The sequence below is a fragment of the Pleurodeles waltl genome, chromosome 2_2 (assembly GCF_031143425.1).
Source record: "Pleurodeles waltl isolate 20211129_DDA chromosome 2_2, aPleWal1.hap1.20221129, whole genome shotgun sequence".
Taxonomy (NCBI): Eukaryota; Metazoa; Chordata; class Amphibia; order Caudata; family Salamandridae; genus Pleurodeles; species Pleurodeles waltl.
The window spans coordinates 777711053-777735795 of record NC_090439.1 but is presented as its reverse complement, the minus strand read 5'-3'; the positions used below and the strand labels follow the sequence as shown (position 1 = coordinate 777735795).

At 43.5% G+C, this 24743-nt stretch overlaps 1 protein-coding gene across 4 annotated transcripts in view; it reads right to left on the bottom strand.

Annotated features, from left to right (window-relative positions):
* ZC2HC1A (zinc finger C2HC-type containing 1A) overlaps positions 1–24743 on the bottom strand; it is a 234617-nt gene that overhangs the window by 61788 nt on the left and 148086 nt on the right. For 2 of the 4 annotated variants that reach the window (XM_069220393.1, XM_069220392.1), the window contains one exon: positions 8756–8875. The exons of the other annotated variants lie outside the window; for them this stretch is intronic. In XM_069220393.1, the coding sequence (XP_069076494.1) occupies positions 8756–8875 (120 nt within the window). The remainder of the gene's footprint in view (positions 1–8755; positions 8876–24743) is intronic. 4 annotated transcript variants of the gene reach the window in all.

Here is a 24743-nt window from a genome sequence, read left to right as displayed (position 1 = left end):
AAATATGGTGCATGATCAGCAATGTCTTAGTTAAAGAAAAACCTGTGTTTGTAAGCTGAGAGGAATTTATGGTCACAGCACACAAGCATGTATTCTTTGTTCTTGGTAAATTAAAAACATGATTGAATGATGTGAGCAGGAGACAGAGTTAGCCAAGTGCACACAGAATCTGATAAGAAGTCTTGGGAGCAAAGCAATAAAACAAACATGCATATGAAATAAGCAAATAAATGGCTTGTTAGAATTACAATGAAGGTGATGTGATGTTTTTGTAACAAGCATGTGATGACTGAATAACGTGTTATTTGACCTTTTTAGAAAAACATTGTTCATGTAACTATATAAGTGGCTGTCTGACAGCAGACATTTGAGATCAGCTGTATACCTGGTTGGGGGTATCTAAGCTCCCTACCGCAACAGTAAACCTTCTTTTGCCTTGCCAAGAGGAGTCTTGTTTTTCTTTATTATAGATTTCCCAAAACAGCCATTCCTAGAATAAGTGATGGTCACAGCTTAAGAGACAAGCCACATTCAGTGAGTAGAGAGCCAGGTTAGCTGAAGGGAAACTCTCTTGTCTCTAGCATGTGCCATGTTTTACTTCCTGTCCAGAGGAGAAGTATGACAGTGTTTAGGTTAACCTTGCTCTTAGAAGGATCAGCGTGTCCTCATTTGCATTGGGGCCTGTGTTGCTGTGCCACAGACTGGCTTACTGGCAGGACAGACAAGGTTAGGAACAGGCAGCCATGAGGGCTAAGTTGAGGCTTTGTTAAATGCCAGCAACAACCGAGAAGTTGAAGACTCAGGATGTAAAAACCTCAGTCAATACACTGGCTTTAGTTTCTAGGTAGGTGTAAGGGTAACTAAGTCCAGCGCCTCAAACCCTCTACGTACAATAAGACGTTCTTTCAAACGGCCTGAGGTACAAATTCAACTCTATTTTAGACAAATTGTCTAAGCCACTACTATTCTGTCAAATCCATACGCCAACATCCATGTATCGATAGGGGGAAAATTTTCCATCTTCGCTGCAGGGCACATTTTCTAGACCTTGAATAGCATCCGTGTGACCCAAAGTATGCCTCCATCCTACTGCAATTGTGTCTCATAGGCAAGAGGACAATGGGAGAGCTATCCTCCTAATGAAGGTGTGCCTTGCTTTTAGTGCAGCATATCTCAGGGCAAGCCCTGGCTGAAGCTGAATCAATAACCATGGTAGGAGCAGAATATGGTATCAGTGCCAGAGCCAAAAGACAGTGGCATTAACGCCAAGAGAACAAATAGTTGGACCAGTGGCAATGGGGTCATGGCGCTGCCCAGTGCCAGACGCTGGGCTGCAAAGGAATCCGTCAGTGCTGGGCAGGATCTGCTGGCAGAAGTTAGAGATGGAATGTATACCAGAGAGGTCCATAACCATCTTATGGAAGGGTACAATCTGCTCCAGGGTTGGCAATGGTCTGCACAACTTGGGCGCATGAATTTTTGGGACCAGAAGTGTGCCCTAATCTGGCACTGAAACCATAGTCTGTTCTTTAATACAGCTTTTGTGAGGCCTCGCCCTGACATAAGAGCGCCAAGAGGGCAATGAACCACACTGACAATTTTTCTGCTCCTCTTCTAATTGCTCCTTGATTTTGTCTTAAATTTACAGAGGACTGAGAACATGAGAGTATCAGGGCTGTCCCAGTGACTTAGCTCACCAAGTTTCTTGTGTTCATCTACATAATATGACTTCATACTTCCTGATTCCCTTTCAGATGCATCAGAGAGCACTTGTTAGACAACTGTGAACTATCCTTTGTGCTGAGACACCAAAGGAAGACTTCATGAGGGGCCATGCAAGACATCTGCTTCTGGCAGGTGCAGCGTAGTTTAGAAATGCTTATCTATTGGGGGGGTGCGGATGGACAAATTTCTGCACACTTTTGAGAATTTTGTAGAAAACGTCAGCAAAAAAGAACGAAAACTGTAGAAGCTAAACTCCAGATGCAGGTGGCAGGAGGCAAATGAAGAGGAATGTAGGTGTGGCACCGATATGCAGGAATTGCAAAACAGGGCGATGGTTTTAGGTTCTTGTGAGTGTGAAGAATAAAGTAGGAATAACTGTTTTATTGTTGATCAAAGTATTTTTAGGAGTGAATGTTAATTCTAGGTGTAAACATTCTTGTAAGATGAGGTCAGACGGAATAGCCATACATTTTGTAGTAGAATCTGGGTGATAATTCACTAGAACCATGTGACAGGACAAATTTGAGGGTGCAATGTGGATAACCTGGAACATGCTGACGTGTATCCAGAAAGTTTTATGGGAGAGCTCACCCCTTTAACAGAATACAAAACCTAAGAGTTCAGGGAGGGGGAATAGCTATAGTTAAAAGATATGTGGCTGAAAAGGGATCTTTTGTTTTGGGGTGGATCAATCAACAATTGTTCTGGAAACATGTTTTAATCCTGAATGATAAAGAAGTCTACAGACTGGTTGGTCCCTTGGATATAGCTAGATGAGCAAATGGTCGGGTTAGTTTATGAATAGACTTTAGAGGTTTAAATAGCACTATACAGGTATATAACTTTCCATTACCTAAAATCAATAAACCATGACCAAGGGAGTTAGCTACAGCTCTCGTTCAACTTCACCTTGGACAGCAGTACCCTTCCATGCAGATAGTGAGAACATAATAGTATTTCTTACACCTTTTGGTTGTTATCAGTTACTGGTTAGCATCAGCAGCAGCCATTTCCCAACAATACCAACTCTGTGAGGGGTTCAAAGGTGTCAAGACAACATTTTGGGTCTGGGGAAAGGATAGAGAAGAGCATGTCTGTCGGTTGAGGAAACTGTTAAGTGTGTTGGATAAGAAAGGTCTTACTGCTAAGTCAAGAAGAACAAATGTGCTGTACAGTCTGTGAAATAATTAGGCCTTTTTCTTCTGTGAACATGACGTGTTACTCAAGAAAGAACATGTTGAGACAGTCAGAAGTACCCCCACTATCTTTCAAGGATGATGTGAGATTCTTCTTGGGGTTGGTTAAATTTAAGTTGCATGAGACCATGTGTGTGTAAGACCAATGACATAAATGACTAAAGAACAGCAATAGCATTGAAGGGACTGACAAACTTCAAGTGTTTTGATGCGGTTAAGAAAGAGGTTTGCAATGCCATTCCCTTGCAGAGTTTTTAAACCCTGTGCTAGAATTGTAATCAGACTGACGCTAGCGGCAACGTTTTAGGTGCTGTTTTGTTCCAATACCTAGTGCGGTGGCTTGGAAATCCCCATCACTTTTGCCTCATTCTCCCTTTCAAAAGCGGGGAGAGATATTCTGTCACGGATAGGGAGATGGTGACAAGCTTGAGGGGAGTGTAACTCTTCAGATAGTATATGTTGGGGTCTGAATTCATTCTAAAGATGGAACATCCACAACCTAACAAAAGCATGACTATGTGTAGGTTGTTAAAAATTATGTCACACATTGCCAAAGTGTCTTTGAGGTTGTGGGATTATAACCATAAAGCACAACATATTACTGATGCCAAAAACCGGGTGGTGGATTTCCTAAGCAGGGCAGTGATTCTTTTGAAGGAGTGTATCACAGATGATTGGGATGACTTTTCACCAATTCTTGTGAATGCAAGTAATGTCAGTGTGAGCTCTAAAGATGAGTGGCTGGATGCGTATTCCAAAGAGGAAAATCTGCTCGCGTTACTGGGTTCACCTAAAAGGCCTGACCTGATAATTAATGGTTGACTGATGTGCTGAGGAGTTATTAGGAAGCAAAAAGTTAATTGTTGGCAGATGACAGTGGATTATAACGAAGGGGGTTCTGGGTGGTGCGCCCATTAGGCTAAGAACCATAAAGGATAAATCGCAGAGACCACCTGTGAATTGTTTAAAAAAATAAAAGGAGGATCAAATACAGTGTTGTTGGCAAGGTATAGATTTTGATGTCAAGGAGTTTGTGCAGAATTTTACTGAACATAGATGTGCTGATAAATCCAATTCATCTTTTGCCTCCGCTGACCCCAGTCTAATGCTTAGAAACTTTGTGAGAGGCCTTAGCGGTTGATATCCTGGGACTGAAGTTAAATGCTAATTGTTCACCTCAGCTAAGTATGTGAACTGTTATCGCCTTGTTACTCAAAAGTGCCCAGCAGATAACACTGTGGATTGGGCACACTATTTGCCTGTTGCAAGATATTATTTATCAGGTTTTCCAATGTGGGGACTTCCTATGCCAGACCTTAGATATAAAAGATCACAATTTGCTGCAAAAAAGAATCTTAATATTTTTTTCTCCAAATGGCCTTAAGCCTAAACATATGCCCCTGACCACACTCCGGGTAAGGAGCCATACAGAGGTCATAAAATGCAATCATGGGGATTGTGCAATGAGCCAGCAAATGTGGGATGTGTAGGAGGAAAGTTAGGGAAATGGCTTTGGTGTACCAAGATACCCATACTGTGACTACATTCAGCCCCTCCAAGAACTTAAGAGGAAAAGAACATTACACTATGAACAAGTTGGTGAGTATGACAGAAGAGCAGCAAGGAAGTTGGTCCCAACTACTGTAAGGGCAAATATGAAAAAGGTGCAAGCTGCTTATAAGAATACAATTATCACAAGCGTGGTGTTAAGGAAGCGAGTAACATAATGATTTACTGGAAGTTAATTAAAACCACAAAATAAAATGTGATGAACAATTCAGATAAATAATTATCAACGCTTACATTAAAATCATATACTATCAGATCATGCCTCCTTTTACTCAATAAATTGATAGTCTTGATCATGTTGACTGCCCAGCAAGTTCTGTATTAAATCCATATATTTGACTGAGTTGTTTATAAAGATGCCTTCAGCACTGGTAAAGCAGAGTAAAACTGCTTCTTTGCAGGATTGAAGACCTGATTTATTGAAAAATGGTTAGTGAAAGCAGTTTGTGTTGGGTTGAAAATATAGGACAACAACCTGTGTGCTAGGCTTTCCATATCAGAGTTGCAAAACAGCCAGGCTTGCTTCACTGTTTTCAGCTTCCACGGTTGTTCCTCTTCGCCTAGCCCTAGGGGGCAAAGGCATTGTCAGAAATATTTAAGCTGAAGCAGTCCCAATATCAATAGAGCATGATATTTTTGAAATTCACGCTTTGCATTGTTGGCCTTGGTCCAATCAGAATCTAGGTGACTTCATGCAGATGTGTTTCTTCAAGAGGCATTTAAAGTTGTTGTATGGAAGCTCAAGATACTTTAGCTCTACCGTTCCAAGCTCTTCAAGAATGTCTAATACTGCAATGTGCCAGTATCGTCCTCAATAACTTACATTTACAAATTTGTAATCAAATTGTGTTTTTTTAATTGTCTCAGCTTGTTTCCTTTAAATCAGTATTATAATAAAACTTAATTTGTTAGTATTTGCTAGTCAATAAAGCAGAATTTCAGTTGAAGGTGAGCTTAGCGTGATGACTGGGAGAGATGACAAATAACTTGCTTTGCTCCAACTTCAGCCACAAATTAATTTTGGCACGAAAAGCTTCCAAGCTCTAGATTATTTATGGTAAGTATTTACTTACCATACTTGAACTTGAAAAATGAAAATAAAGGACCATTTAGATTCCTATACAGTAATAGGAGAGCAAATCTTAAAGATGCCACTTTGATTTTCATTGCCTGTAAATCGGCTTTATGGTGACCTCTTTCATGTGGTGACTGCCAGATATATGTTGCTTAGAAATCTACTTATAGTTTGCCCTGTCACATTCCAGGTTGCACCAATGTTCTTTTTTGCGCTAAATTTTAGGACTTTGTGTTTTCAAAGTTAATATCAAATTGATATGTAGACAATACATTTGGAGCATTTAAAATATATTTTGGATACTGATTTGAGTATAATAAGCCTGTATTGTATGGCCATGCATTCTGAATTATAATTTCCGAACAACCATTAAGCTTTGGTGGACTAGCTCTGGGAGTAGTTAAAGTGGCCTCAATATCAACAACAAAAATTTAAAATAAGTGGTGTTATGTAAGCAGCTTTAGAGGTTAGGACATTTTCCAAACCCTTAATGGAAAACGTCTATTCCAATTCACTCAAAATGAGCAATGATAATGTTTGGCACCTTAGCAAACTGCCAAGGTGCAAAGAGATTTTAAACCGGAAACATGATTCTGATGAGGAACTTTCTGAAACAAGGGTTGGTGGTGGATAGATGAGGAAGTCAGCCGTTTGTGAGGAACTGAACCATATGCCTGAGGATGGTGCAGGAGACAGCTGTTAATGATAGAATGTTTCTTCAATCATTGCTACCTGCTGCACAGACTCAAACTTTAGGACTGATTGGATGGTTACAATGCCGAAGAAGTTGGATGAATATGTGATAGGGGAATAAACCACTCCTTACATTTCATGTTGGTAGAAGGTTCTTTAGACGTTCTGGCCCTAATTACAAGTTTGCGGGCAGAAAAGGCCGCCTGCCAAACTCCCACGGTCAGGTCTCCGCCAGCGCAGTGGCCTTCCTGCAGTCCCTATTACGAGTTTCCTGCTGGGTCAGTGGGCAGAAACATAGTTTTCGCCTTCTGGCCCAGCAGGAAACAGCCCATAACATTGACACTGGTTCTTAATTGAGCCAGCAGCAATGTTGCGGTGCATAGGGTGCATTAGCACCCATTGCGCTTTTTGCTGTCTGCTAGGCAGACAGTAAAATGCGTGAATGGGCTGCCCATTGGCACCCGTGCACTGCCCATGCCAAGTGCATGGGCAGTGTAAGGGCCCACAGGTGGCCCCCTGCACTCCATCTCTGCCAGCTTTTATATGGCGGTGCAACCACCATGTAAAAGCTGGCAAGAAGGGGGGGGTCATAATCCCCAGGGCGGCACTGCAAACAGCACTGCCCTGGCGGATTAGGACCGCCAGCACCGCCAGTCCCTCCAATGGAGGGAAACTGGTGGTCCGACCGTGGCCGAACCACTACGGTCATAATGTGGCGGTCTGACCAACTCTTTGGTGGCAGTCAGACCACCACCGCAAGTCAGTCAATCCTAGGACCGTCAGACTCGTAATGAGGGCCTCTGTCTGTAGTTTGTGTATCCTTATCTCTTTACCAATTTCTAACTACCTGCCTGTATATATTTTATCAGTTTATGGATTCAAGGGATGAGGATGTGGAGTGCCTGTGTATCTTTTTATTCCTGGCATTTCAATGTTCTGTTTGAGGGGGTTTAGGTGTGGGCACTCTACTGGTGGTAGCTGTGCCTAGGAATTGGAGGGTGCAGCTGCTCACTGGAGTTGCTGAATAAAATGTTGAACTTACCGTATCTGGCATCGCGATTCCACTTTCTCCAAAATAATTTGGTTGAGGAATTGTGGTATTCATAAAACCAAACTTAAAATGGGCACTAGCAATGGCACTGGTTCTGTTCAAATTTCTGGCGTTTGAAATCAGAGGTTAATATTAGTTATGTTAATACTGTTACTGGGCCAAAGATTATGAAAATTACAAATAGTGAAGCAGACGTTTTCTTACTTCTACTTGAGGAAAGTTTTATCTTTTACAAAGATCAAGGAGAGCCGTAAAAGATGACCTCCCTAGAATTAACACACCTCCCTTTCCAGTGCCACTAGGTCCTAGTGATAATCAACTTTGTGCGCACTGTAAGGTAATGTGTGGCACATACTGTTTTGCAAAAACAACAAAGTGTAACATTTTGTGCAGCACAGTTTTTAAGTTCATATGGTAAGGCAACTAAGGCAAAAGGAAGCCTAGTATCTGTTAGGCAAACCAAAAATAAACTACGAAGGAAGGAGACCTATGTAACCAAGCAGGATGCTTTTTCCACATATTCTACCTCCTTCCAATGAAAACTCACTACAACAAACTACCCTCATCTGGTTCAGAAACTACGAAAAGAAACATGTTTAGTAATGATAAACTGTTGAGATTTTCTTGTGAGAAAATGTATGGTTTTCGGTCAGATCTTACATTTAAAGAACTCTGTTTAGTTTGTGCTATACAACTATCTAAACCGATAAATCACGGGTTATCATTACAGTGTTACTATGGATTGGGTTAATATTTGCTTAATTGAAAGAGATTGCAAAGATGCCATACAGAATAGGGCTTGAGTGCTGACTCAGTGAGGAAACAGACTTTACACTAAGGTTTTGCAAAATTTGTGCACTTTTCTTATGCATGGAAAAAGTATGAAGAACATGGCATTTTAACATTTTTCTAAGCGCAAATTGTATCCTGGCATCCAAAAAAGATCCAGGGATGTGCTAAAACGCAAAAACACATGAGTGCCAAGAACAAGACTTGTTCGAGCTGTTCATTTACGTTATTCAGGTACTTCTTCAATAAGATTTTCTATAACCTATGACTCCCAACTACGTCTTGTTGCATAATTTCGCAAAATTCCAGATGGCAGAAATTATGGGAATTACACAGACGTAACTGAAATTTTGCCCGGCCCTACTTTCCATGAGGCAAAAGAAGAGCCACAACAAAGATTGCTGACTTGCAAATTTGTCATTTTCAAAGGGCCACTTTTTCAACAGGCATTCCTTAATTTGATAAATATTATCCCCTGAAAGACAGTAAAGTAAGAAATGCAGTAGTCTGATGAATGTGTGCATTAAAGATGTATGTATCCCTGACTCTGCAATTACAAGATCGTGAAGTGTTTCAATTCATTTCCTAAAAGCATAATAATCGAAACCCTTTCTGAACTATTATGTTTAATCATGTGCTATCAGCTGTAATACTTACTTATTAATTGGTAATAACTCGTTGGGTCTTTTGACGGCACTGTCTGTTTTGGTTTCACTCTCATGCAATGCTTGTGCATCTCTTCCTGTTCGCAGCGGAGGGCCTAATTTTTCCATTTTACTATTAAAATATATAAAGGTGTACTCGTAAGCAGAACTCCAAGTCAGCGAATAACATTGCAAATCAATTTTTGTGATAAATCAACAAGCGCATGTGTTTTCTTCATTCATCTTCAGAAGGAACATTTTACTTACTTATAGAACTTCCTATAATTCTTTCTTCTCTGACTGTTGCATAAAGTACTGACTGCCTCCGGTTAAAAAGGAAGATCCCACAAGACGCAGTAACAACTGCATGACAGTTGACCATAAGACACAGTAACTGCATGACAAGTGACTGGAGAAGGCTAGCTCCCCAGAGATTTGGGATAAAACTGCACTACTAGCAGCAAGAGCCGCAAAGACCTCTGCCTAAATCAGAAAGAACAACTAGGTCGTGATTAAGGATTCTGGGTTGGAGGACAATAATTACACAGACTCCTTTGAGAATTTGAAGAAGGGTGTCTAATAAACCCTGAGATAGGCATTCATTGTGGGGCTCAAGCATAAGGTACGGAGAGGAAAAGAATCATAGAGGCAAAGCAGGTTGTCAGAAGAGATGTGGTTAAACTGGAAACACCTTTGGTCATAAACTGAGGTCTCCACACCCAAGGAGGCGTGTTTAATTCAGTCCCTTTTCCGCAAGCCCCTAGACCAAGAAGTTAGGAACCACTGGAATGTGTAATGTTACAGGTATCTTCTGGGGTGATCATGCTCACTCCAGGCACAAAAATGATTACCTTTCCATGCAAGTTCTTAAAGCACCCAAATAAAGGGATCAACAGGTACAGTGAGCATTCTTGGACAGGTTTTCAAGGGTACAAAATCACGGATGCCCAGAGAGCTCTGGAGAGGATCCTGGTCTGGGAGCAAAGGGTGCTGACTCTTCAGCAATATGAGTTGTGTGATACTGGTGAAATGCCAAGCACACTTGGTCACACACAGTAAGTTTTTTTGTCCCTTAAGCAGTGCAGGTAAACCAAATTACTATTTGGAGTGGAGAAAACAGTCAAGGGTCTCAGATTCCTTCCATAGTTTACCTAGAAAGGATTATTGTTAGGATCAGATAAAACTTGCCACAGACAAACAACGTATATTTTTGTGCCCCGCATCCTTTCCACTAAGTCAGCGCACACACACACACAAGACATCTGGGCTAATGCTATATGTAAACAATGGTAGTGTATGTCATATTTTGAATTCTCCCCAGGGGTCAGACTGAATCCAGAAGATTTTTCGCGAACAACTCTGCATGCCAGTAGGTGGCGTTGATTGGGTCCATACATCATCCGCACCGGGCGTGACATCCGCTTCACCTATACAGGTGCCACCTTGGTGCGGTGACGTTAGTTACTTCTCACGACTTTTCACGGCAGAAGTGAGGAGCCATGAAGAGCACTGACACTGTGTGTCCAAACTAGGGCACTGAAAGGGATCATCCCTGGCCTAAAAATCTGTCTACAGAGCTGGGAGGATGGGTGGGTCGGTAAGGAATCTGTGGCTAGTTATTGTCTCTACCTAACACACAAGGCACTACCAAAGGTAAGTAATTTGTTCATCTGATAGAGACTTCAAGCTGCAGACTCCTTACTTTTGAATAGCTACCCAAGCAATACCATTCCCAGTGGAGGGTCTCCAGAGAAATTTAAACTAGGAAGTCCAGAAGGACTGAACGGGCGGAAAGCCCATCCTTATGGACCTTACCGTCCAGGCCGTAGAGCTTGGCAACAGTGTACAGGTAAGCCCACATTGCTGCCTGGCAGATGTCCAGGAGTAGGACTCAATATACTAACACAGTTGACACAACTTTAGCTCTTTTGGAATGAGCCTGTAAGCCTTCAGGAGGCACTTTGTCGCTAGTGCGTAGCAGGTCTTGATGCAGAGAACAACCCATCGAGAGATGGTCTGTTTCTGCACGGCCAGACCGTTCTTCGCATCCACCATACCCCACGAAGAGTTGGCCGTCCACCCAGAACCCTTATGTTCGATCGATTAAGACCGAACAAGAACTCTCTTTTTTGGTGGGCAAGATGACAGATTGGCCCACGTGAAATGGTGTTACCAGGAAAGGAAAAGGGCCCTAGTGCAAACCACCAGTTTGTCTGGATAATCTGAAAAGAATAGAGGTTTGAAAGATAAAGCCTGCAGCTCGCTCACCCTTTGGGAAGATGTAATGGCAATGAAGAAGGCTGTTTTAACCGTGAGCAGCCGGAGGGGACAATTAGGGAGAGGCTTGAAAGAAGCACACATAAAGAAAGTGAGGACCAAATTAAGGTCCCACTGAGGCACAATAAAAGGGAGAAGGGGAAAACTTATGGACATGGCCCCTCAGTAATCTGTTTGCAATAGGGGACTTAAATGAAGAGGGCTGGGCAGGCAGCTGCAACAAGGCAGACAGAGCAGAAATAGAACTCTTTGGAGTGCTTAAAGCAGAACCCTGCTGGGCAAGGCTAAGGATTAAAAGCAAAATATCAGCAAGGGAAGCAGAAAGTGGAATCAATGGACTTTTCCTGTACAATATGCTACAAATCACTTTCACTAGCAGGCATATACTGTTTTGGTGTTTTGGACGCCTGGTTACCAGAATAACACTGCAGAGTTTGGGAGGAAGGTTGAAATCTGCAACTGCTGCCACTCAATCTCCACCCAAGAAGGCGGAGAGATGACAAGTTTGGGCAGAGGACCCTCCCTTGCTGTTGCAAAAGAAGATCCTCCTGAAGGGGCAGCCTGATCGGAGGAGTGCCAGTTATGTTCAGTAGCTCTGGACATCCAAAACTCTGTGTCCAGGCCAGAGCCATAAGGATGACTTGGGCACAGCCGTTCCTGATCTTCTTGAGAACTCTGGGGAGGAGTTGTAAGAAGAAAGACACACAGGATGCCTGAGCTCCACTCAAGACAAAAAGAGTCTCCAAGCGAGAACCACCGTAGAAAGTCCAGCGCGTAACACTGCTAACATTGTGCTTCTCGGCAGAAGCAAACAGATCTAACAAAGGCTCTCCCCCACTGCTGAAAGAGACTTTGAGCCTCCAATCTTGACCTGCTAGGTATCGACGGCTGAGTTTATCCGCTCTGGTGTTCAGGGAACCTGCTACATGTTAAACAACCAAGGATATGCCCTGATGTTCCAGCCATGTTCAGAGATGCAGAGCCTCTTGACAGAGGGTCCTCGACCCCGCCCAGTTCTGTTTGTTGCACATGGCGGTGGTGTTGTCCATGAACACCTGCACTAGCCTTCCCTTGATAAAGAGTAGGAAGGCTTTCAATGCCTGATGGATCACAGGGAGCTCCAGCATGTTTATGTGGAGTCCGGATTGCACCGGAGACGAGTCCTCTGATCTCCACCTCTCCTAGGTGGCCACTGCATCCCAGGAGTGACAGCTGTCATTACTGTGAGATCTGGTTGGGTAAGGGAGAGGAGCTGCCTCTGACCCAATCACAGTTCGTTAGCCACCACTGCAGGTCCTTTGCAGTTCTCTCTAAGATCTGGACCCTGTCGGGAGAGATTCCCCTGATGCTGCACCCACTGAAACTTCAGGTTCCACTGCAGAGCCTGCATGTCCCATCTGGCATGTGTCACTAGTAGGATGCAGGAGGCCATGAGGCCCTGCAGCCTCAGAGTCTGTCTCACTGAAACCCATGATTGAGGCTGAAACATTGGTGTCACAGCATGAATATCCTTGACTCGGTGCTTGGGATGATAACCTGAAACTGCACTGTGTCCAGAAAGGAAGCGTCTGAGAGGGAGTCAGGTGCGACTTTTTGGTACAATTATAGTGAACCCGAGCGAATGCGTGAGGTCCGCTGTAGGCTGGAGATAGGTGACGACAGCCTGAGGTGAGCTCCGTCTTCAGCAGCTAGTCGTTGAGATAGGGGATCTGCACAGATGAGCTGTGACCACAGCCATCCACTAGGTGAACAACCGACGGGTGCCGGTAAGGCCAAAGGGGAGCGCAGTAAACTGAACTTGCTCGTGGCCTACAGTGAACCACAAATAACGTCTGTGGGCAGGCAGGATGGGGATATGAAAGGCATCCTCCATGACCTGTGGCAGCACTTGTGCAACTGTGTCTCACACTGTGTGGGAGTAGCAGCCCAATAAGCATGCACTGTTCACGGACCACAATGCAAGGCTGGTGCAAGAAAACATTGTCTTACCAAAGCTACCCTGCCTCTTGGATTCACTGTTCATGGATGCAACAGGGAACGCACCATGGGAAGTGAAAGCCTTGACCACCAAGCTCTCTGGGGTAGGGTGTTTGGTGAGGAAGTTTGGGTCCTCTTGGACAAGGCAGTGGTGGCAGGCAATCGTCCTATTCACAGGAGCCCCTGTCCTGGGTCAGACCACGCTCTTAGAAGGATGTCGGTGAGTACTTTGTTGAAAGAGCAAAGGTTCAGAGGAAGAAGCTCCCGAATACAGTGCCTTTGTCAAGATGTTGGTCTTGTCTGCCATTGAGAGCAACTCAAGGTCCAGGACCTAAGCCCCCATCTTAACCACCACAGCATAGGTAGCTCCCTCCTCCGTAGCAATGGTAAGGGAAGAAAGCATGCCGTATCTGGAGACATGTCTAGTCCACTAGCATCACCCAGTTCCTCACACCAGTCCATAGCCTGTTCTTCTGACCGGTATTTTAAAGGGTCCAGTGACCCCTTCCTTATTCCCTGAAGTCTAACCCTTCAGAATAAGGATAAGGTACTGATCTAGGACAGAAGGGTCCTATTGCGGCTCCGTGTCAGATTTGGGGATCACAATGGGACTGGCGCTCGCGACACCGCGACCATCAGCGGCAGGAACAGCGCTAAGGAAATGTGCAGTGGCAAGACCAGCGCCGGTCCGGATCCTTGATCGGATTCATCATCGTAGCTACGGGAGCCCATTGGAGCCGGTGTTGGAGTAGCCGGCACGGAACCAGATGGGGGCCTCTTCTGACCCCATGGGGCCCAAAGGTGCTCCGGAGTGGTCAGCCTACTCCAAAATGAGGCACATGGCCTTGTAGAATTCCTTAATTTCAAAGGGGGTCGCTCTGGCTCCTGGAAAGGAGGAGACGCGCAGAGTCAGCCTGGCGTAAGGTCAGAAGACCCATGCCCTGAATGCTGATGTTGCTTTGTCGCGTTGGTTGACGGACAAGGAAAAGTTAAAGCACTTTTTGACTTCTTGTGTTTCTTGTGCCTTTTACCAGAGTGTCCTGATGACTTCGAATGGGATGAAGAGGACTTGGGACTCCTGGAACGATCCTGGGAGCTCACTCTCGACAGGGATTGAGACCTCTGAGTCACCACCTGCCATATTTAGGTACTGCTCCCTCAAAGCCTTCGGCGCCATGGCCTGGCAGTCAGAGCACGACTTGGAGTCGTTATCACGCTCCAGACACCATCGACACACAAGGTGTGGGTGCGTCAACAACATGGGACAGTGACAGTATCCACAGGGTTTAAAATCTGTCTTCCCCAGTGATATTTTTCCTGAACACACCTGGAAGAAAAAAAACTCAAAAACGATTGACAAAACGTCAAAAAAAAAAAGCCTGTCAAGTAGTGACAGAAAGGTAGCTCTCTCCAGATATGTGATGGCTGGAGTGGAAAAGAAAAGAATTGACGTCAGTACGCCAAGGTGGAACCAATGTAGTTGAAGCGGATGTCACTTCCAGCGCGGTGACGATGACGCCACTCAGAGTAGACCAACACCACGCAGGGGTATGAAAAATCTTCCAGAACCAGTCTGAGGCCTGGAGAAAATTCTAAGGTATGAAATCTGCAGCTAGGCATCTCCATCAGATAAATCTGCTACAGAAAAAGGAATACAGCAATTGCATGCCAGATGCAGAGTTCAAGCTACTCTCAGCAAACACAATCCACCATCTGTGGCAGGTTGCGTTAGATAAGATGTCATTGGAGCAGTGATGCTTTATGGTGTTAATGACTGGCCTCTCTGCCTGAAATAGAGCATGGCCTACTATCTGTAATTCTTCTTCAAAGAAACCAAGAGAAACTGTGGCCATGATTCTGATATACACAGGTTTTCCTGGGATTTAAGTAAAAATAAAAATATATATGTGGAAAATGTCACTTACCCAGTGCACATCTGTTCACGGCATGTTCCGCTGCAGATTCACATGCTCTGCATACTTCTGCCATTTAGTGTTGGACTCGGAGTGTTACAAGTTGTTTTTCTTCCAAGAAGTGTTTTCGAGTCACAGGATCGAGTGACTCCTCTTCTTCGGCTCCATTGCACATGGGCATCGACTCCATGTTAGATTGTTTTCCCGCAGAGGGTAGGGTAGGAGTGATAGAGTATAAGGAAAAGAGATGTCCATGCTAATGGAATGCTAAATATATATATATATATATATATATCTACATATGTACAAATGTTGTTAACTTTAACGACTGCAGGCTGCCGGGGAGCTTGGAGGGTGATTGTGAATCTGCAGCGGAACATGCCACGAACAGATGTACACTGGGTAAGTGACATTTTCCGTTCAATGGCATGTGTGGCTGCAGATACACATGCTGTGCATAGACTACAAAGCAGTTAGTCCTCCCATAAAAGCGGTGGTTAGCCTGTAGGAGTTGAAGTTGATTGAAACAATGTTCTGAGAAAAGCTTGACCTACTGTGGCTTGCTGTGTTGCTAAAACATCTACACAATAGTGTTTAGTAAATGTATGTGGTGTTGACCAAGTAGCTGCTTTACATATTTCAGCCATTGGTATGTTCCTTAAAAAAAGCCATTGTAGCCCTTTTTTTCCCTTGTGGAATGTGCTTTCGGAGTAACTAAGAGTTGTCTTCTGGCTTTAACGTAGCATGTTTGGATGCATCTTACTATCCATCTTGCTAATCCTTGTTTTGAAATGGGTTTACCAGTATGAGGTTTTTGAAAAGCTACAAACAGCTGTTTAGTTTTTCTGAATGGTTTCGTTCTTTCTATATAGTACATTAGTGCTCTTTTAATGTCTAATGTATGTAGAGCTCTTTCTGCCACAGAATCTGGCTGTGGGAAGAAGACTGATAGTTCCACTGTTTGGTTAATACGAAAAGGTAATACCACCTTTGGTAGCGATTTAGCGTTAGTTCGTAGTACAACTTTATGTTTATGTACTTGAGTGAATGGTTCTTCAACAGTGAAAGCTTGAATTTCACTGACTCTTCACAATTATGTAATTGCGACTAAGAAGGCAACCTTCCTTGTTAAGAATTGCATTTGACATGAGTGCATAGGTTCAAATGGTGGGCCCATAAGTCTGGTAAGCACTATGTTTAAATTCCAAGAAGGAACTGGAGGCGTTCTGGGTGGAATTATGCGTTTTAAACCTTCCATAAAGGCTTTGATAACAGGAACTCTAAATAAAGAGCTGTGCTGTATATTTTGCAAATATGCTGAAATCGCAGTAAGATGTATTTTAATGGAAGAGAATGCTAAATTAGATTTTTATAAATGAAGTAAATAGCATACAAGATCTTGTATTGATGCTGTAAGAGGGGCAATCTGTTTAGATTGACAGTAATATACTAATCTTTTCCATTTGTTAGTATAGCACTGTCTAGTAGTGGGTTTTCTTGCTTGCTTAATCACTTCTATACAGTCTGATGGTAGTTGTAAATACCCAAAGTCTATGACCTCAGGAGCCAAATCGCCAGAGTGAGTGTGTTGTGAATTGGGTGCCTGATCTGCCCTTTGTTTTGTGTCCACAGGTCTGGTCTGTTTGGGAGCTTGGAGTGTGGTACTACTGACATGAGTATCATATTGAGTGTTGTTTGACGCAATTTGTTGACTACAAATGGAATGAGTGGGAGAGGGGGAAAGGCGTAAGCAAATATCCCTGACCAATTGATCCATAGAGCATTGCCCTTGGATATGGGTGTCTGCATGCAAAGTTTTGGCATTTTGCGTTTTCGCTTGTGGCGAACAGATCTATGTTTGGTGGTCCCCATTGTTGAAAGTATTTTTGAAGTACTTGAGGGTGAATCTACCACTCGTATGTTTGTTGATGATTTCTGCTGAGAATATCTGCCAATTGGTTGTGTATTCCTGGAATGTATTGTGATACCAGGTGAATTTGGTTGTGTATTGCCCATTTCCAAATTTTTTGAGCTAGGAGGGAGAGTTGGGACGAATGTGTCCCTCCCTGTTTTTTTTTAGGTAATACATGGTGGTCACGTTGTCTGTTTTGATCAGGACATTCTTCTGAGTGACAAGAGGCTGAAAAGCTTTGATTTGAACAACTCAAAGTGATTTATGTGTAGCTGTTTGTGTTGGGCACTCCATTGTCCTTGGATGTTGTGATTGTTGAGGTGAGCTCCCCAGCCAATCATTGATGCATCTGTGTTAATTATGGTCTGAGGCACAGGGTCTTGAAATGGCTGCCCTTTGTTTAGATTTGTGGACTTCCACCACTGAAGGGACATGTATTTTTGGCGGTCTATCAACACTAGATCTTGAAGTTGACCGTGTGCCTGTGACCTTTGTTGAGCAAGGCACTGCTGTAAGGGCCGCATGTTTAGTCTTGCATGTGGAACAATTCCAGTACATGATGCCATCATCCCTAACATTTTCATGACAAATCTGACAGCATACTTCTGACCTGTCTGAATCTGTGCAATTAAATTTTGGAATGCTTGTATTCTCTGCGTATTTGGACTTGCTAGCGCTTTTTGAGTATTTAGTATTGCCCCTAAATACGGTTTTATTTGCACAGGCTGTAGTTGAGACTTTTGTTAATTTATTGAAAAGCCTAGGGTGTGCAGGGTTTGTATTACTTAATGCGCATGGTTTTGACACTGCATGTGACTGATTTTATTAGCCAGTAGTCTAGATATGGAAAGACATGTATATGTTGCCTTCTTAGGTAGGCTGCTACTACCGCTAGGCACTTTGTGAATACCCTTGGAGCTGTTCCGAAGGGTAACACTTTGAACTGATAGTGCTTTCCTTGAATGAAAAACCTGAGATATTTTCTGTGCTCTGAATGGATGGGTATATGAAAATACGCATCCTTGAGATCTAATGTTGCCATGAAATCGTACATTTGGAGTAATGGGATAACATCCCATAACATTCCATGTGAAAGTGTTCTGACAGGATGTAAAGATTGAGGGTCCTGAGATCTAATATTGGCCTTAGGGTGCCATCTTTTTTTGGGAATGAGGAAATACAGTGAGTAAACTCCGGTCCCTAATTGATTTTGTGGCACAGGTTCTATTGCTTGTTTGATTAATAGAGATTTGACTTCTTCCTGTAAGAGAGTGATGTGTTCTGTGGATAGTTTGTGTGGTTTCGGGGGAATGTTTGGTGGAGTTTGTATCAATTCTAGGCAATAGCCATTGCGTATAATTGATTATACCCAATTGTCTGTGGTAAGGTTTTGCCAATTGGTGTGGAACTTTTGCAGTCTCCCTCCCACCGGGGAGGTGTGGATAGGGAGGGAATGAAACAAGTCACTGTTTACTGTGTTGTGAAGCTTGTTTAGGGGTCTGATATTTCCACCTACGTTTGGGATACTGGGCTCTATATGTGCTCTTAAAGCCACCTTGTTGGTATTGAGGTTGGTAGGCCGGTTTTGGTTGCCATGTGGATGCCTCTGCAGTTTGAGCCCTAAATCCACCTCTAAACTGGGATTTCCGAAAGGATCGCCTGTATTGTGTGGTGTATAGTGCACCAATGGCTTTTGCGGTGTCTGAATCTTTCCGCATTTCAATTGCAGTGTCCACCTCTGGGCCAAATAGCAGTTTTTTGTTGAACGGCATATTCAACACCGCTCGTTGGATTTCGGATTTGAACCCGGAGGACCTAAGCCATGCACGGCTCCTTATTGTGACAGCAGTGTTCATGCTCCTGGCTGCTGTGTCTGCTGAGTCTAGGGCAGACCTAATCTGGTTGTTGGTGATGGCTTGCCCTTCCTCCACTATCTGCTGTGCCTTCTTTTGCTGTTCCTTGTGGAGATGTTGAATTATATCTTTCATCTCGTCCCAATGGGCCCTGTCATATCAAGCCAACAACGCCTGAGAGTTGGCTATTCTCCATTGGTTGGCTGCCTGGGATGCCACTCTTTTCCCTGCAGAATCAAATTTTCTACTCTCTTTGTCTGGTGGGGGTGCATCACCTGACGACTGTGAGTTTGCCCTCTTCCTGGCAGTACTTACCACTACAGAGTCTGGAGGGAGTTGCTGAGTTATATATATAGGATCAGAGGGAGGTGGCTTGTATTTCTTTTCTACTCTAGGAGTTATTATTCTTGCTTTGACAGGCTCCCTAAATATTTGATCAGCATGTTTTAGCATGCCTGGAAGCATAGGGAGCAACTGGTATGTTGTATGCGTGGAGGAGAGTGTATTAAACAGAAAATCGTCCTCCAACAGTTCAGTGTGCATGGTGACACTATGATATGCTGCAGCCCTAGATAACACTTGATTGTAGCCTGTACTATCCTCAGGTGGTGAATTCTTAGAGGGATAGCAATCGGGGTCATTGTCCGGAATGGGGTCTGGATCATAAAGATCCCATGGGTCCACATTGTCTTGCTGCGAGTCAAATGAATGTGATGGTGACTGCATTTGTGTAGGACTGGTAGTAGGTCATATAAGCAGGTGTGGAGAGTAAGGAGGTGAGTGAGGAGGAGAATGAGGAGAAGAAAATTGAGGAGGTGGAGGCCTCTATTTAGTCTTTGGCACTTTAGCTGGAGGCTGTGTAGTGTCCAATTCCTCCTGAAAGGCTAATTTCCTCTTAGGCTTTAGAGGAGGTGCTGTTAAAATTCTGCCAGTTTCTTTATGGATATGAATCCTGGCTTGCCTGTCATCCATTACTTCCAGTATTGGTTGTATTTGGGAGTCCTCCTCTGTAGTTTTATGGCTTTCTTTAGGTGTCTTAGAAAGTCCATGCTACTCAGTGTAACCTGCTCTTTTCGGCTCCGAAGCTAGCTTTTTTGGTATAAAAAAAAAAGATGGCGTTGTGGATGGTCTCCGCTCCTAAAGGGATTTCCAAAATTTCGACTCAGAAGAGCTATGCTCGAGTCAGAGATGGAGCTTTTCGACTCCAATGGCTTCGGAGGAGTGGCCTTTTTCGGTGTCGAACTAGGGGTGTCTTCTTTCGGGTCGAGCCATGGCCTTCCGGCAGTGGAGTCCCCAAGGCCTTATGTTTCGGTTTGGATGGTACAGGGGCAGGCGTACTCACGTGCTGTCCTGCCGTGACCAGTCTGTCCTCCTCAGAATCCTGGTCGGGGTCGGATCCTTGAACGGAGACTGCGGTCTGCATGATCTCTTCCTCTTCAAGTCAAGTTGTTCAGAGCTTTTTGACGCCATCTCGAGCCTTCGTGCTCTTCTGTTCCAAAGTTTTTTTTTTTTTGATCAGAAGGATCGGCAGGCCTCACAATTTTCTTCCCGATGACCTGGGGAAAGGCAAAGATTACAGACAAGGTGTTGGTTTGTATAAGGGAATTTAGCGTGGCACCGAAGACCGAATCGGAGTGGAGTCCGATCCATGAGGCTTCCACGCGGTCGGCCCGACCAGGCCAGAGTTGGACACGTGTGCCCCGAATGGCGAGTAGAGATGTTTTGTTCCAACGGTATCAAAGTGTCGATGGAAGATGTAACGCAATCGAAACAATACCGACGAGAAATTAAGTGTTTTCAAAGTTTTCAGAATCGAACTATCGGAGCAAAAGGAAACACGTCCGGACCCGATGGCAGAAAGAAAACAATCTTACATGGAGTCGATGCCCGTGCGCAATGGAGCCGAAGAGGAGGAGTCACTCGATCCTGTGACTTGAAAACACTTCTTCAAAGAAAAACAACTTGTAACACTCCGAGCCCAACACTAGATGGCAGAAGTATGCACAGCATGTGTATCTGCAGCTACACATGCCATCGAACACACACACATATATATTATACATATATATATAAATGTATACATATATATATATACACACATATATATATATATATATATATATATATATATATATATATATATGGAAAATGTCACTTACCCAGTGTACATCTGTTCGTGGCATGAGACGCTGCAGATTCACATGCTGTGCATTATCCTGCCATCTAGTGTTGGGCTGGGAGTGTTACAAGTTGTTTTTCTTCGAAGAAGTCTTTTCGAGTCACGAGACCGAGGGAATCCTCCCTATCGGCTCCATTGCGCATTGGCGTCGACTCCATCTTAGATTATTTTCCCCGCAGAGGGTGAGGTAGGAGTTGTGAATATAGTAAATGTGCCCATGCAATGGAGTAAGTATGTATGTACATAATGTGTATAAGAATAGTATTATTTACAAATGTACAAGTTTCATTCAACTTATAACGACTACAGGCTCCCGGGGAGGTGGGAGGGCGCATGTGAATCTGCATGCTTCATATGCCACGAACAGATGTGCACTGGGTAAGTGACATTTTCCGTTCGATGGCATGTGTAGCTGCAGATACACATGCTGTGCATAGACTAGTAAGCAGTAATCTCCCCAAAAGCGGTGGCTTAGCCTGTAGGAGTTGAAGTTGTCTGAAATAATGTTTGCAATACAGCCTGTCCTACTGTGGCTTGTTGTGTTGTTAACACATCTACACAGTAATGTTTTGTGAATGTATGAGGCGTAGACCAGGTGGCTGCCTTACAAATTTCTGTCATAGGTATATTCCCTAAAAAAGCCATTGTGGCACCTTTTTTCCTAGTGCAATGCGCCTTTGGTGTAATAGGTAGATCCCTTTTTACTTTAATATAGCAGGTTTGAATACATTTCACTATCCATCTGGCAATGCCTTGCTTGGATATAGGATTCCCTGCATGAGGCTTTTGGAAGGCTACAAATAATTGTTTTGTTTTGCGAAACTGTTTTGTTCTGTCAATGTAATACATTAGTGCTCTTTTAATGTCTAACGTATGTAAGGGTCTTTCGGCTACTGAGTCTGGTTGTGGAAAAAAGACTGGGAGTTCCACTGTTTGGTTTAGGTGGAATGGTGATATAACTTTTGGTAAAAATTTGGGATTTGTACGGAGAACCACTTTATGTTTATGTATTTGTATAAAGGGTTCTTGTATAGTAAATGCTTGTATTTCGCTTACTCTTCTAAGATATGTGATAGCTATCAGGAAGGCTACCTTCCAAGTTAAGTATTGAATTTCACAAGAGTGCATGGGTTCAAATGGTGGTTCCATGAGTCGTGTTAATACAATATTGAGGTTCCACGAAGGGACTGGTGGTGTTCTCGGGGGTATGATTCTTTTTAATCCTTCCATAAATGCTTTGATGACTGGGATTCGAAAAAGCGATGTTGAATGTTTAATCTGAGGATAGGCAGATATTGCTGTGAGATGTATTTTAATAGAAGAGAATGCTAGGTTAGATTTTTGTAAGTGTAATAAGTAACTTACAAGGTTTTTTGCGGAAGCATGTAGTGGTTGAATTTGATTACTGCAGCAGTAGTAAACAAATCTTTTCCATTTGTTTGCATAACAATGTCTTGTAGTAGGTTTCCTAGCTTGTTTAATGACCTCCATACATTCTTGTTTAAGGTCTAAGTGTCCAAATTCTAAGACTTCAGGAGCCAGATTGCTAGACTGAGCGATGCTGGATTCGGGTGTCTGATCTGTTGTTTGTGTTGGGTTAACAGATTTGGTCTGTTTGGTAATTTGACATGAGGTACCACTGATAGATCCAGCAGTGTTGTGTACCACGGTTGGCGAGCCCAGGTTGGTGCTATGAGTATTAGTTTGAGTCTGTTTTGACTCAGTTTGTTTACCAGATAAGGAATGAGTGGGAGAGGGGGAAAAGCGTAAGCAAATATCCCTGACCAACTCATCCATAACGCATTGCCCTTGGACAGAGGGTGTTGGTACCTGGACGCAAAGTTTTGGCATTTTGTGTTTTCTTTTGTTGCGAATAGGTCTATTTTTGGTGTTCGCCAGCGTAGGAAGTAATCTTGTAGGATCTGGGGATGAATCTCCCATTCGTGTGTTGGTTGATGATCTCGACTGAGATCATCGGCTAACTGGTTTTGAACCCCTGGGATGTATTGTTCTATTAGGCGAATGTGATTGTGAATTGCCCAATGCCAAATTGTTTGTGCTAAGAGACACAGTTGTGACGAGTGTGTCCCTCCTTGCTTGTTGAGGTAATACATTGTCGTCATGTTGTCTGTTTTGACAAGAATGTGTTTGTGGGCTATCAGTGGTTGAAATGCTTTCAATGCTAGAAACACTGCCAACAGTTCTAAATGATTTATGTGCAGTTGTTTTTGTTGAACGTCCCATTGTCCCTGTATACTGTGCTGGTTGAGGTGTGCTCCCCACCCTATCATGGAAGCATCTGTTGTGATCACGTATTGAGGCACTGGGTCTTGGAATGGCCGCCCTTGGTTTAAATTTATAGGGTTCCACCATTGAAGCGAGAAGTGTGTCTGGCGGTCTATTAACACTAGATCTTGGAGTTGACCCTGTGCTTGTGTCCATTGTGTTGCTAGGCACTGTTGTAAGGGCCGCATGTGTAGCCTTGCGTTTGGGACAATGGCTATGCATGAAGACATCATGCCTAGAAGTTTCATTACAAACCTCACCTGGTAGTGTTGGTTTGGCTGCATGTTTAATATTATATTCTGGAAGGCTTGTACTCTTTGTGGACTTGGAGTGGCAATCGCCTTTTGTGTGTCAAGTGTTGCTCCCAAGTATTGTTGTATTTGGGATGGTTGTAGATGTGATTTTTGGTAATTTATAGAGAACCCTAGTTTGTGTAGAGTTTCTATAACATATTGTGTGTGAAAAAGACACTGTTGTTGAGTGCTGGTTTTTATTAACCAATCGTCTAAGTATGGGAATACGTGCATGTGCTGTCTTCTTATATGAGCAGCTACTACTGCAAGGCATTTTGTGAATACCCTTGGGGCTGTTGTTATCCCGAATGGTAACACCTTGAATTGGTAATGCAAATAGAAAGGTATTACAAACCTTAAGTATTTCCTGTGAGAAGGATGTATGGGTATGTGGAAATATGCATCCTTGAGATCTAATGTTGACATGTAGTCCTGTTGTTTGAGCAAGGGAATCACATCTTGAATTGTAACCATGTGGAAGTGATCTGATTTGATGTAGAGATTCAGTGTTCTGAGGTCTAATATGGGTCTCAACGTTTTGTCTTTCTTTGGAATTAGGAAATACAGGGAGTAGACACCTGTTCCTTTTTGATGGTTGGGTACTAGTTCTATTGCTTATTTTTGTAACAATGCTTGGACTTCTAGCTGTAACAGGTCTAAGTGTTGTTTGGACATATTGTGTGCTCTTGGGGGCACACCTAGTGGGAAATTTATGAATTCTATGCAATAGCCATGTTGGATAATGGCTAGGACCCATGCGTCCGTAGTTATGTTTGTCCAGTTTTGGTAGTATGCAGTAAGTCTCCCCCCCACTGGTGTTCAGTGTTTGTGACATTGAAGTCACTGTTTGGCTTGAGGTGTTTTAGGGCTTTGGAATTTCCCCCTTGCTTTTGGGAATTGTCCACCCCTGTATGATCCTCGAAACCCTCCTCGTTGGTACTGCCCCTGATAGGTGGGTCTGGCTTGTGAGGTGGATGGCTCTGGGGTTTGGGTACGAAACACCCCTCTAAACTGCGGTCTTCTAAAAGTTCCTCTGCTTTGGCTTTGGCCGTGTGTGTGTCTTTCTTTAGTTTTTCGATTGCTGTGTCCACCTCTGGCCTAAACAAATGTTCTTGGTTAAACAGCATATTTAGCACAGCTTGCTGGATTTCCGGTTTAAATCCTGAGCTCCGTAACCATGCATGCCTGCGAATGGTTACCGCAGTGTTCACTGTACGTGCTGCTGTGTCTGCCAAGTCCAGTGCAGACCTTATCTGGTTGTTGGAAATTGCCTGTCCTTCCTAAACAACCTGTTGGGCACGTTTCTGGTGT